We start from the raw sequence: 13,218 nt of genomic DNA, 5'->3' as shown, positions 1-13,218 counted from the left end.
ACAACAAATATGATGAGCGATGGTAAACAGGAGGCTGGGTTTTCTTATCTGCAAAGTCTAGCATTATTTAAAGGTTTCTTAAATATACCACAGCTCGTTTAAAAAAAAGTGCTGTCAAGGTGATTCATTTGACATACATAATTTTATCCATTTTTCATTTCTTTATTTACCTATTTATTTCTGTGTTGAGTTTTGCCTTAAAAGCAAAGTCTTTACATACTTATCTTACTGGAGACAAAAACATAAAGGATACATATATCAAACATTATATAGAATAACTTCACAAAACAAAACAAAGCAAATGATACATCATACAGATGTCTGAACTAAAATACGACTGAATTCATATCACCTACTTTAACAAACTTATTTATTACATTCTAATCATTTCAATAACTTTATGAACTCAAACAACCATGCACAATACAAACTAACCCCTGAGACCTGTTTCTAGGACAGTTACAAGTCATGTAAAGCACCACTGCCTTCGATATAGTGTTCCAGTTTCTACAAGCTGCAGCTTTGCCTGTTGAACAGACGGTGGAAGCAAAGTACAAGTTGTGCTGTGTCAGTCTCACTGGCTCCATGTGCAGTACAGGCTTTGACTGACATAATACTTTAAGGTAGATAATGATGCCAATATGAAAGCAGACCAGGGTTATTTTTGGGTGGGAGGTAAAATAAAATAAACAAATATAGGTCTATACAGTGTCTCTAGTGCATTAGATTATACAGCAAATGATGTATGTAACATTAACCTCTAGACACTGTGCTGTGCCACTCCTATCATATGGCCTGTAAATGAGTAAATGAAGGTGTGCTTTGACCATGACATTAATTGCAGGTATAGATAAGGTTTGCAGTCAGTCGTCTTAAAGCACTAAATCGTTTCACTTCAGCTGGTGTCAGTCGCTGGTCTTGTTCAACCCTACACTCCACTGACCTCTCATGGAGAGATCTACGCACTACATTACATTACGCCATCATCTGTGCTGGTCTAATAATAATCATGATAATAGTGATACTGAAGTACAGATGAGGGGAAAAAAGAGTTCATATACTGTAGACTTCTATCTATGATGATTAAGCTGGCTCACTAACAAGGCAAAGAAAAGTACTGCCCCCATCAGAGGCAGCGGCAACATTGTCCTTACTGAAAAGCTATTCCCCACTTTGTGTCATCATGCCTCTGCCACTCGTGGATACAAGAGCAATGGCATCGAAGGCAAACAAGGTTTTGGAAATATATCACAAGCTGCAGGATTGAATCATTGAATTGGGCTTTGGCCATCTAAAAAACATCTGCATGTACATCTAGGAACATACTCTCTCTCAAATCTCTCATGATGGGCCAGATACAGTAGTTTTTTGTTTTTTTTTTGTTTTTATCTTAAATCCCAGAGAGACGCAAAATATTCTTAAAAATAAAGGTTAGAGTTAGAACCTAAAGTGATGCTGTAGGGGAACCTTTGTCGGTTCTGCTTTTTACCTACTGGTTCCTTGAAGAAGTAGTCAGTTTTCCAAAATAAATAAAGATTATTAAACATAAAAACGTTTTTCAATGCACCAAAAGTGCTGCAATTTTGACTTAAAGAACTCTTTCAGTTCTCCGAGAACCTTAAACAGCGTGAAGTGCTGCAGAGCACTTATCAAGAACCAGTTTTTCTTAGAGTGTAGCACAATGATGCTACTGCCAAGTTTAAAAGAAGCACAGTGCTCACGTTTATATGTGCATCTGGTTCATTTGGAATAATGTGGTTAAAACTGCTGATATATAGTTTTCAGTCGTCCTATTTAGAGTCCACAAGGAGTAAACAGGGGCCTCATTGATATTGTTGAGTAGCGAACTATATATGACTTAATATTAAAAGGAGACTCCAAAGATTGAATGACTAAACTCTATGATCATCAAGAACAGGCGCTGAGTACACGTCACCTTTTTGTGATTTTTGCTGTGATGTTCAAAAACATACCATTATTTACTTTTCTTGGCTGAGCTGACTGAGCACACTGGCATTTCATCATCAACGCCCCACTTTAGCACAGCTACACACACTGACGCCCGGGTTGCTGTACAAAACACGACCGCCGATGACTGACTTTCTGAGCAGTTGGGGGTCAGTAGCTTACTGCTCCGGAGTGTCACGACGGTATCTGTTGAAGGAGAAAAGAGCGTTATTCATTCACTTCCCCCCCGGTCAGATTATTTCTCCTAAAGCAGTGAAGAACAGGAGTGTCATGACTCAGCTCTTGGCCCCGTCCACTCTCTCAGTTGCGATGATGTAACAGATGGCATATTCACCCTCATTAGTCACAACAAAAGGGAAAGTCATGCCTAAATGTATCGCAGCTACTGAAGCTCTGTTTGCACAATTAGTCTATTCTGGTTACAAACACAGCTTCCACAGTTAGCCATGGGAGTCTGCTGCAAACAGAAGTGTGATATTTTAACTCTGAAAATCATACCACAGGTCCAAGAAGACATGGACAGACCAAGAAGATGAAAAAAAAAGAAGAAGAGATGAACCTACTCAATTTCTAAATATTGTAAAAATGTTTGGCCATAATAATCAAGTCACAAGCTTTCCCAATTAGGGTTTTCTCAGAGTGTGTGTGGAGCCACATTGCAAAGTGCAAGAACGTCAACATCCTCTTGTCATTTGCGAAAGTGCTGAGTGTGTTTTTCACAGCAGGGTGGCATGGGAACACCGCATGATGCCGTCTTCATCTACCTTATCCACTGCAAAAATCAAGAGGGCTGGACTTCTCATGTGAGAGTAAAATCAGAGGATGCATACGTGCACAAAGATGGCAATAAGTCTGGCTGTAATAATACATCAATATGGAAAATTGCACACAGACTTTCTTTCTTTCTCTCACTGACTGCCGATTTCAGCTGCAACCATCCTACTTTCTCTTCTCTCTGCCTCCCGTGCTCTCACTCCTCTTCCCTCCTCTGCTCCTCTGTCTCTCATCAAGCGGGCAAGGCGTAGTGTGTGGTTGGTGTGAGATAACAAAGGCTGAGGAGTTCACCATTATATAACTTCTGTGGAGGCTGAGGAGGTGGAGGAAGAGGAGGAGAGGCAGCAGGGTTAGCACGTAGGAAAAGGAGGGCAGGAGAGGGCTAGTAGCCTACGTTGCAGTGCTCATTTGTCTTCCACATAACACGCACACACATGCTGGCCTCCTTTTTTTTCGCTGCTCTCCATCACGGATTCAGCAGGCTGCACTTTGCAGATATAGCTTCATAACTTTTTCTTTTTTCTTTTTTTTTTCCAGTGTTTCAGCTTTGTGTTCCCACGCTGACAACCACACATAAAGATTTTCAAGTGAAATCACCATTTTGCTCTCCATCTCTTTGACAGTGTTTGAGCCAGAATGCTGAGCAGGCAGCCACACACACACACACACACACACACACACACACACACACACACACACGGCCTCTAACTCTCAAGCTCTATGGCTCCCTCCAGCCCCACCCGCCTGTCCTCTGATGGCCTCCCACTCATGCCACATTAAACATTTAGTGAGGCACTCTGGATCTGTGTGACACCATCTTTTAGCGCCGCCAAGCTAACAGCCCTCACACTGTGGAAAAACATAGGTGCATGCTCGTCTGTGGAAACCTGATACAGCAGTCACACTATTCGCTCTACCCATCCCTGTCTCTCTTATGCACATACACTCGCGAATGCAAAAGAAAAAAAATCAGTGGTTCAGAAAGGCCTACTGTGTTGAGACCTCTGCATTAATCAATATTGATTCCTGGAGTGTGTGTGTGTGTGTGTGTGTCTATATGTGCATGTACTTATGCAATGTGTATGTGTGTGTGACACAGTTTGCCTTCTCTGCTGCAGTGAGGTGTGACCCAGGGTTGGGTGTATCCCAAACAGTGCAGTAAAATGCTGCTGTGATGTCGTCCCCCCCCCTCCTGCAATATTTCTGAAGATATGAGAAGAGACAGGAGCTGAATGTCAAAGCTGTTTTTATGTGCATCCTCGCAGGATTGTGCACCTTGCAACAACATGTCACACAATTACCATTTACCCTGCTGTCCGTTTAAAAAAAAATTTTTTTTAATCTAAACAAGGTGAAGAAGAATTCATCTCCTCACATTTTCAGTGACTTCATAGATTTAGAGGCCTTGATCTCATGCTGCACGAGCCTATTCTCGCGAGGATTCCTCCCCTTTACTACACACACATACACACACACACACACACACACCATCATCATCATCACTCCTCCTCCTCCTCCTCCTCCTCTCCCCAGCCCCTCCCTTTCCGTCTCTGCTCGCCTCTATCCTCTTCAGCCTTGCCTGCCTGTCAGAAAGGTACTCCAGTATTGGAGGCTAGGCTACCCTCCTCCTCCTTCCCCGGACCTCGTACGAGAGAGCCAGCCACCGTCGTACCCCAAGGCTCGGGCTCCCCCCCAAACTCACGGGCAACCAACCATGGCAACCACCGCTACTTCCACCAGGTTTACCGACGAGTACCAGCTGTACGAGGAGCTCGGGAAGTAAGGCAGCAGCAGTTAAAAACGTTACAACTGTGCATCGTGTTTGTCTTGTCGTTTTTTTTTTTTTTTTTTTTTTTGTCCCCCACCCCCGCAAAACCTCCGCCTCACATTATTTCTCGCTTTAGCCAAGCTAGCTGGCGATAGCTGTCCAAAATAGCTCACAGACTGATCATGTCCGGGTGCTTTTTATTTTATTTTTTTTAAATAATGTGTGTTAAAGTGGAGCCTGTTGTTGTCGTGGTGCAGTCAGGCTAAATAACCGTTGCTAACGCAGTAACGGGCGCACTAACGTCTTAGTTACTAGCCCGACGAGCTACACCACGCTGATATCGATAAACTAGCCGAGTTAGCCCCCAGCTGGCGTTGCGTCTTTTTTTGTAAAGTCGCTAATGGTGATGAATAATACACCACGCCACGGAGCTTCTTCTCTCTCTTTTTTTCTTTTTTCTTTTTTGGTGCATTAACAGCTGTTAATGCTCTTCCGTGTTTGCTAGCCGGTATTTTCTGGACCCGTCAGCGGGGCCCCGAGAGACGCCGGAGTCGTAAGCCCGGTGACATTTCACCGGCCCACGGGTCTGACAGCTCCGTGCTGCTGCTGCTGCTGGACCAAAAAGGCTGTGGTCGCTAGCTAACTAGGCCAACCACTTTTTTTTCTTCTCTTTCTTCTCTTTCTCTCTCTCTCCCCCTTTTTTGAGCAGCTGCAGATGATTTGTGGACCCGTGTTGAGTAACGTTACGTACCCCTGGATCACTTTAATGAGGAAGTTATGCGTTATGTTTGCGCTGTACTGGCACGGTCATCATGTCATGTTATCAATAATAATAATATGGGCTTTTTTTTTTAAATGCCATGCATTTGGCAATTTGGCGTTCACTGTGTGTAAAGAGGCAGTGACGTGTTTTTCCTCTGTATTTTGATGACGGGCCACCACCTCCTCTGTTTCACCATCACCGGCAGCAGCATCTGCTGTTCTTGGCCGGTGAAGCCCTTCTCTCCCTCCCCTGTTGTACCCAAACCGGCAGCAGCATCATGAGGGGAGACACTATCCCTATGAAGATGCACCAGCCTTAATTTCCAGCTGCCATTTCCACTGCCTAATAATTGTCAGTAATCGATGGCACTGATTGCACAGCCAGTGCACATATACACACCTACACATCCTCCACAGTGGATCTGCTGCTACTGATTCTCCTGCAGACTGACCACTTAACCACGGGCTTTCTGTTTGCTGCACCCGTTTGTTAATGCATTTTGCTCCGTCATAGGTTATTAACGTCAAAGCGCCGACTTGTACTTACTGTCACCTGTCACCTCTCATTTACCGGTTAAATAATTGAAACTAAGAGCAGAGCAGAGTGGAAGGAGGGCGAGTGCAGCCTTCGTATATCATAGAAGAGTAGCCTTCCTCTTTTTTTTTTCTTTTTTTTTTTTTAAAAGAAAAAACTGCGTAGGGCCAGATACCGCAGGTTGTACAGGGACTGCTGTGCTACAAGCTCTATGAAAATCATGCGTAATTACTTGCTCTGCGATGCACAAACACCAAAATGAACGATCACCATAGCAGCCAGCAGGTGAAAAATATGGAGCATTCATGTAGGTCAATATGAAACTCCTCGGAGAAGGAGTGCACTTCAGAGTATTCGTGACTGAACGTTATTAACTTGTGGATTTATTAAATATTGCCCATTGTTGTGTGGAATGTAAGGTCATTCTTTGTGCTGGCTGTTGCAGATTGAATTTACCTTTGGGAGTATAGGTTGCGTTGTATTGTGTGCCTCTCAAAGATTAGCACAAGAACTTGACCATTCATTTTATAATCCTGAGACCTGAGCTGCTATCAGCATATGACGCCTGTTACAAACTGTTGCTGCGGTAGTAATGACAACCGAGTGAGAAATCACTGCCACAGGAGTGAATGCCGTTTCAAATGTCACCCTTTATGTATGTGTGAGCGGGAGCAATGTGAAACAGGACTGATTTTTTTTGGTTGTTTATGTTCCTCTTTTTTCCTTCTTAGGGGAGCTTTTTCAGTGGTGCGTAGGTGTGTAAAGAAGTCATCAGGACAGGAATATGCTGCAAAAATCATCAACACTAAGAAGCTGTCTGCAAGAGGTATGGTAACATCATGCACGGTCTCCCACACACACACACACTGATATGTGCATGTTTGCAGTGCATATGAGATGGGTGTCGTTATATCCAGTAAAGTTTTGTCTGTTTATACTTGACAAATCATAGTGCTTTGTCCTGTCGATAAAGAAGTTTGTCTCTTATAGCTTACCAGAGATATCAAAGGGGATAACTATCCCGGTATTGTGTAGCAAAATCTCTACATATTAAAGTCTTTTGTCTCTCTGTCACCATGTCCCTCAGCCTCATTGGAAAGTATGCACATTAACAGGATTCCCAAATTTTCCAATAGCCGAGGAAATCTTTTATTCAATCACTGTGTCTGTGGGGAGTTCTTATCAGCAACCTCTCGGTGGTTTAATGACCCTCTTTATAAACACTGTATTGAATAACTCAATCGCTCCTCTGTGGTATCATTAGACGACCGCTGTAGGATGAATTGATCCAAATTTCTAAGAAGCTCTTCATGGAAAGAGCACACGGTTGGGACTGAAATAAAACAATAAGAACTGGCAGGACGTTAAAGATGATTCTCGTCTGTGTGGCGTTGTTAATTGTTGCCCGAGTCCACCCCCTGATTTTAATTTGTTGTGTTACTCTTGCGTCGCTGCATAGATCCACACCCACGTGCACATGCCCGGTGTGGCGTGCCATGTGGTAACGATGACGCGAGCTCGTGTCAGTGTGTCAGAACCTCCCCTGGCTTCAGACTGAGATACTTAATTGCTTTCTCCTTTTTCTATCTGACAAATTAGGCCTGCTCTCCTTCCTGACATTCACACACACCTGGCTTCCTTTGTTCTCCTTTTCCCTGCACTCTCTCTCATTACCTCTGTGCCTCTCTTTCTCTGCTAGCCTCTCTCTCCCTCATTGCCTTTCTCTTGTCTTGCTACGAAGGGGGATTGGTTTGTATTGAGGCTAATCCACTTATGCTAAATGTATCTCATCAACCACTAAGACCCCACGGATTCCATAGGCGCCTCCCTGTTTGCCCTGTTGTTGTCTGTGTCTGATGGCATTTGTGTGCGTGAAAGAGAGCCAGAGAGAGCAGGGAGCAACACTAATAGAGTGTGTCTGTATTGTGAGGCATTTGTGAGTGTGTTGTAATACCGTTATTGTTCTATCCCTGCCATCAAGTGTCCACACAGAGCAGCTCCTGGTATTAATGTCCCACCGAGGAAAAGTAAGGGCTCAGCAGAAAACTGTTGGCTCTTCGCAGAGGCAGGCAGTACAATGTAGGCCTGTGTATGTGTGCGTGTTTGGAGGAGGAGGAGGAGGAGGAGGATTTTAACAATATAGTCTTGCAAGGAGATCAGTGACACTCCACACCAAGGAAGCAAGGTGAAATGAGACAGAGAACAAGACACGATAGAGTGCGCGAAGGAGGGAACAAGAGGATTTTGGGCTAAGAGAAGAATTGCGCTAGGCCGCCCCAGCTGACGCAAACATGCACCTACATGCACAAAAAAAAAAAAAACCCACGACGTCCACGCACACATAGGCAGCCAGTGCGTGAGCAGAGGCAGCTTGCCTGGTAGGATTTGGGTGGGTTTTTTTTAGCCTGATGGGGCGAGTGTGACCTCACGCGTGGCCTGGTGGGTAAGTCTCTCAAAGCTCTGGTAAACACTGCAGTAATCTGAGGAGGGGGGAGGGGGGAAAAAGGGAGACAGGGAGGGGAAGGAAGGAAGGAAATAAAAGAAGGAAGGAAGTGAGGGACGGAGGGAGGGAGGGAGGATGGGATGTTGAGGATGGATGTAGGTAGTTGGCTGTGGGACAGTCCAGCCCACAGGCAGTCGGGGGTGGATGCAAGTGGGCAGCATGGTACACAACGCACACACAAAAACACCTGATTCTCACCCCCAGAGGATGATGGGACCTTAATGATCTCTCGTTTTTAGTGTATTCAGTTCATAAACGACCCAGAGGAAGAAGACATAGCCCCAAAAATTTCACATGAAGAAAGCTCCATTTGATGTAGAAACAAGGAACTGAAAAAAAACTTGTGGTAAAGAAAAATGACAAGATAAAATAAAGACATGACAGTGTACAAAGTGTTGCAACTGTGCGGTACAAGTTTCACTGCGCAGAACGAACGCTGTTTTATTTTGTTGCTGATGAGTGAAGTGTGAAAAGTGGTTGGTTGCTGCATTGTCTGCTGCAACACTGTGTGTGTGTGTGTGTGTGTGTGTCAGAGTGAGACAGACTATCCACTTTAATACACTACCGTAATACCTTTTCCTCCTCAATGTTTTTTTTACTGTCCTGCAGTTAGTCCTGGGGCTTTATGATATTATTTATTGCTCAACAATTTCCCAAAATTTCCAGTTCAGTCCAGTTGGTTTCTTGATGATGATGATTATTATTATTATTATTATTATTATTATTATTATTATTATTATTATTATTCAGCCCTTCAATATAGCCTGTGTTCAGACCTCTGAATCACTGCCTACAGTCTCCAGTTTGTTCAGTGACTTGAACAGGTTGTCATTAATGCCTGATTGGAGAAGCAGTCAGAGCAATCAGAGCTGGTAGGTGGCATTAAGAACGGGGACGTCATCACTAACAATAAGTGTAAATAATGGACGTTGTATCTATGACATCTCAGGTTCCCGAAAAGCTGTTTTGAAGCTCGGAATATGTAGATTTGTGCAGCCGCCATGTTGGTAGTTGTGGCTCTTCTGTTTCCCAGCTTATCTAAAAAATCGACAAAGACGTGGATCATCAAAGGACCTGAGGCAGTCCGAATGACGCCTGGGTGCTCAAACAAGCCATCCTGTAGCTTATGGAGGTTGACTTGTTCTGTAGCCAGCCTCAAATGGCCGCTCAGGGAACTACAGTTTTTGATATCTTCATATGTCAGCTACCACACCAACTATAAACCGCAGAACACTGACTGAACGTAGCCCCAAACAATGGTTGCAAAACGTCCTCCATGAATGAGATTCCTCTGCAGTGGCAGTAAACATGACACTTCGATGATAACTGTGATATTCAGAACTTAACAAGATATTTAGGATTAACAAATGGTAGCACACAGCTGGGTTATGGGTGACACCACTAGGCGTCCTTGCATAGTAGAGCTACAGCACAGTGGCTCTCAAAGATCTCATAAATTTGCTTTTGGTGACTTTGAAAGCCTCACCAGTCTTCCCGTCTTACCAGGAGAGAAAGCTGGTTAGCTCTGACTACCAGCTCTGCATTGCTATCCATGCTACACTGAGCGGTGGTCAGTCGGTCTCTCTGTCACACACTACGTAACCACATGGCTTTGCCGCTCCTCCCTTGGATTATTTAAGTATGCTATGGGTGTAGTTACCTGTCAAAGAAGCATCTTTCTCTTCTCGTTGTGAAAAGAAACGCTCCTAGCAACCACACAGCTTCTGTGAAATTGGCTAACATGAGCGCAGGCTGAATAATGAAGCGAAACAAAAAATTCAGTCAGATCATCAGGCCGCGTGCCTCCTGCCATTGATCAAGAAGTAACTCGAGAGGACAGCTGATGGAGTGGGGTTTTCTTTTTTTCTTTTTTTGGTGTGTAGTGGTTACCATGGCAACCATACTGGCAGCTGCTTGTGCATTTACATCACAGTGAGGGGGAACAAACGACGGATCTGAGCCAGATAAATACCAATATAATTTAAAGCTTTAACGTATCTTACTGTCAGGTAGGTGAGTGGGACTATTCTTCCAGTCAGCCAGTTACATAACATAAAATACATGTTGTTTGTGGTTATTATATCATGACACAGCTTAAATGCTATAGTAAAATAGAAGTAATACCTGCTTCTCTTGTGGAGTATTGCGCTACGATCAGTATGTATTTGTTGCTGTGTGTTGTGTCGAAGAGATCATCGAGTCCATGTGGAAACAATAAGATAGGTATGCAGGAAAGGCACATATTTAGCATGTCACAAGACCAAGGCCTAAACAATAGGGCTGGTAGATGTTTCTAGACGTCACCTGGTTAGCGAGTCTGCACTGTCCCCAATGTGTATTGTTTTGATCAAGGAACCAACTCAGAAGGGGGCTAAAGGCTTCCCCTAAATATTACTTGATTCATTCAGTCTATACTATGTTAAATGTGTATTTGCTTCATCAATTGTCTTTTAATATCATTTGTCAAAAACATCTGTACTCGCCCTTCAAAATACCCTACAAAATACTATCGATTTTGAGTTATCAAGCCTTCAATCAGTTTTTGGCTTCATGTATGTGTGGTACTGAGAGAGGGGTGTTGGGGCTGTGAGTGTCGGGTCCTCTCCATCCTCCTCAGCTGATGATGTAAGACGGCTGTGGGCCCGCCCCATGGCAAAGCAGATGGCCAATTAGAGAGCAGCAGGAAGTGGCAGTAATTACCCTCCAGTTCTCTCTTTCCTGTCTTCTTCTAGCACACACTCTCGCACCAACAAATAAGGAGATTGAATGAATTAGTGAGTGCTGCAGTGACACTGCACCAGGGTAGACAGCTATACACAAACACACACACACACACACACACACACACACACACACACACACAAGCTGTGATCCTCTTCTAGCAAATGGACGTTCCATGTAATCCTCCCTCCTTCTCTCTGTCTGTCTCTCCGTCCTGCGTCACTGGTGTAATTAGAAGGAGGTTCAGGTCTCTCCCTTATTCACTCGCTTTCTCTCAGATGAGGGAAATCTACACCTGCGGGGAGACGACAGGGAGGTTAGCAGGAAGGTAGATGTGGAGACTGGAGCGAGGAGCAACCGTGTTAGAGAACAGAAGAAAGAGCTTCAAAAATCAACTGCAGCTTTAAAACGGGTCCAAGTCAGCAACAAGTTGGAGAAAGTCGAAAAGAAAGGGAATGTAGAGGGTTGCAGAAAGTGACACTGCTCTTTTTTACTCTTACGTTATGCCTGTACATACTGTATTGCATTTGTAGAAGAAACGGTTGGGTGTGTTGATTGCTCAGCAACAGCATGTGAATTTTATCTGAGACTGTTGCTGCACTGAGGAAATGAATGCAAATCTTTGCGAGCCTGCCCCTGTGTGTTGTAATCGCTATGGAGCTGTGGTGTTGAGCTGGCATCACCACAGTGATAACGCGCACACACACAGACACACACAGACACACTGAGTCATACTGAATCTTCACTGCAGTCGCCACAAGTGACCTCTGACCCGTGCTGCATGGCTCCCAAAGCGACGGGAGGTGGGGGAAGGCACGTTAACAGTGTCATGTGGTTGATGCACCGGCATCTTGTACACAGCGCTCAGGATGCTGCTACAGGATCCAGTCAAACCCTCAAACAAGGATGTTGGTTTGGACGTGAGGTGTGAGTGCGTCCTGCTTAGCATCCCCTCCCAGCCAGAAGTGCAAACATTGTTTTATAACTGGGATTCACACTGACTCCTTTAAACACACATGGACGCACCTGCAGGTGCAAACTCATGCCCCTCTGCAACCTTAAATAAAACAATACATGTGATCAGTGGAGCTCTGCTAAAATGCACACTGGGACTGTCGGAGGCAAATGACGGCACTCAGTATGACAAGTAGGTTAGTGCCGTGTCCTAAAATATTTGCCTTCATGTAGTCAAAAGAAGTCTTTGTGACATAAATGACCTCGTTTTTTTCAAATATTTGCATACTTCCTTTAACTGCATGATTCTGTTGTTTGTTTGTGACAGACGCTCCAGTAAAACGTTACTACTAAAGGAATTGCAGTATTAAGTCAAATGAAGTTTAATACCACTTAGTTTGCTTTGGGTTGACAGCAATACAGTGAGACAATCGGCATGTCTGGTGGCCTAAATTAAAACCAAACGTTTACTGTATGAGTTCTTCTCAAATTGGTGCACATGTGGCATCCGCTGGCCTAGTGGTTTTAAGACCCGTACCATATAACCACAGCGTCAGGCGGGGGGTTTTGTTGCTTGTCAAAACGCCCCACACACACTCTCCCCTCCTTCCTGTTTGCATCTCTACAGTCACAAAGTGGCCAAAATCTGCTGCATGTCACCCCCCCCTCATTCTCCCATAAGAGGATATCTTTATTTATCCTGCAGGAATATTACGTATTTCAGTTATTTTGTCCGGACCTTACAGCAGTGATAAATTGTTGCTAAACAAAAGTGTTTGACCAGGTAATGACTTTGCCGCTTTTTTTTTTTCTTCCTCAGACCATCAGAAGCTAGAGAGAGAGGCTCGCATCTGCCGTCTCCTGAAGCATCCCAACATTGGTGAGTTCATCAAATGTATGATGTGTAGTTCTGTATCGTTACTCATGTTTACAGGAAAAGACTCTTCATACTGATGCTGGCATCACATTTTAAGCTAATGCTCTGCTGATTTTCAGATTTTTCTGTAATAGAGATTTTCCCCAAATATTGTTAATTCTAGTTAATATGTTGAGTTTGAAAGTTCATCCTTGACCTTGGAAAAGACTTGTTAAGTGGACCTTGAGTTAAAGTTGTTGTACAGTCACATGTTCTGATTGTTTACAGAAACCAGAATGAACTTTATCCTGGCATTGAGAAACCTTGAAGAAATCAAGGTTTCTGAAGTTATCTTAGTAGACAATTGCTGTGTGGGT

General features: G+C 43.9%; 1 protein-coding gene across 16 annotated transcripts in view; it reads left to right on the top strand.

Annotated features, from left to right (window-relative positions):
- The first annotated feature begins 4,245 nt into the window (after positions 1 to 4,245).
- The window catches only part of LOC104921044 (calcium/calmodulin-dependent protein kinase type II subunit gamma), a 35,072-nt gene continuing 26,099 nt past the window's right edge, over positions 4,246 to 13,218 (top strand). For 7 of the 16 annotated variants that reach the window (XM_027289547.1, XM_027289542.1, XM_027289541.1 and 4 more), the window contains exons 1-3: positions 4,247 to 4,521; positions 6,539 to 6,633; positions 12,806 to 12,865. In XM_027289547.1, the coding sequence (XP_027145348.1) occupies positions 4,457 to 4,521; positions 6,539 to 6,633; positions 12,806 to 12,865 (220 nt within the window). In that variant the 5' untranslated portion in view covers positions 4,247 to 4,456. Of the gene's footprint in view, positions 4,522 to 6,538; positions 6,634 to 12,805; positions 12,866 to 13,218 lie in introns of all 16 variants that reach the window. The other 9 variants (XM_027289544.1, XM_027289539.1, XM_027289546.1 and 6 more) reach the window with 2 other exon arrangements.

Source organism: Larimichthys crocea, chromosome XVI (assembly GCF_000972845.2).
Source record: "Larimichthys crocea isolate SSNF chromosome XVI, L_crocea_2.0, whole genome shotgun sequence".
In the NCBI taxonomy this organism is placed as follows: domain Eukaryota; kingdom Metazoa; phylum Chordata; class Actinopteri; family Sciaenidae; genus Larimichthys; species Larimichthys crocea.
The sequence above is the reverse complement of the archived record's forward strand: the minus strand, read 5'-3'. Positions and strand labels throughout refer to the sequence as shown.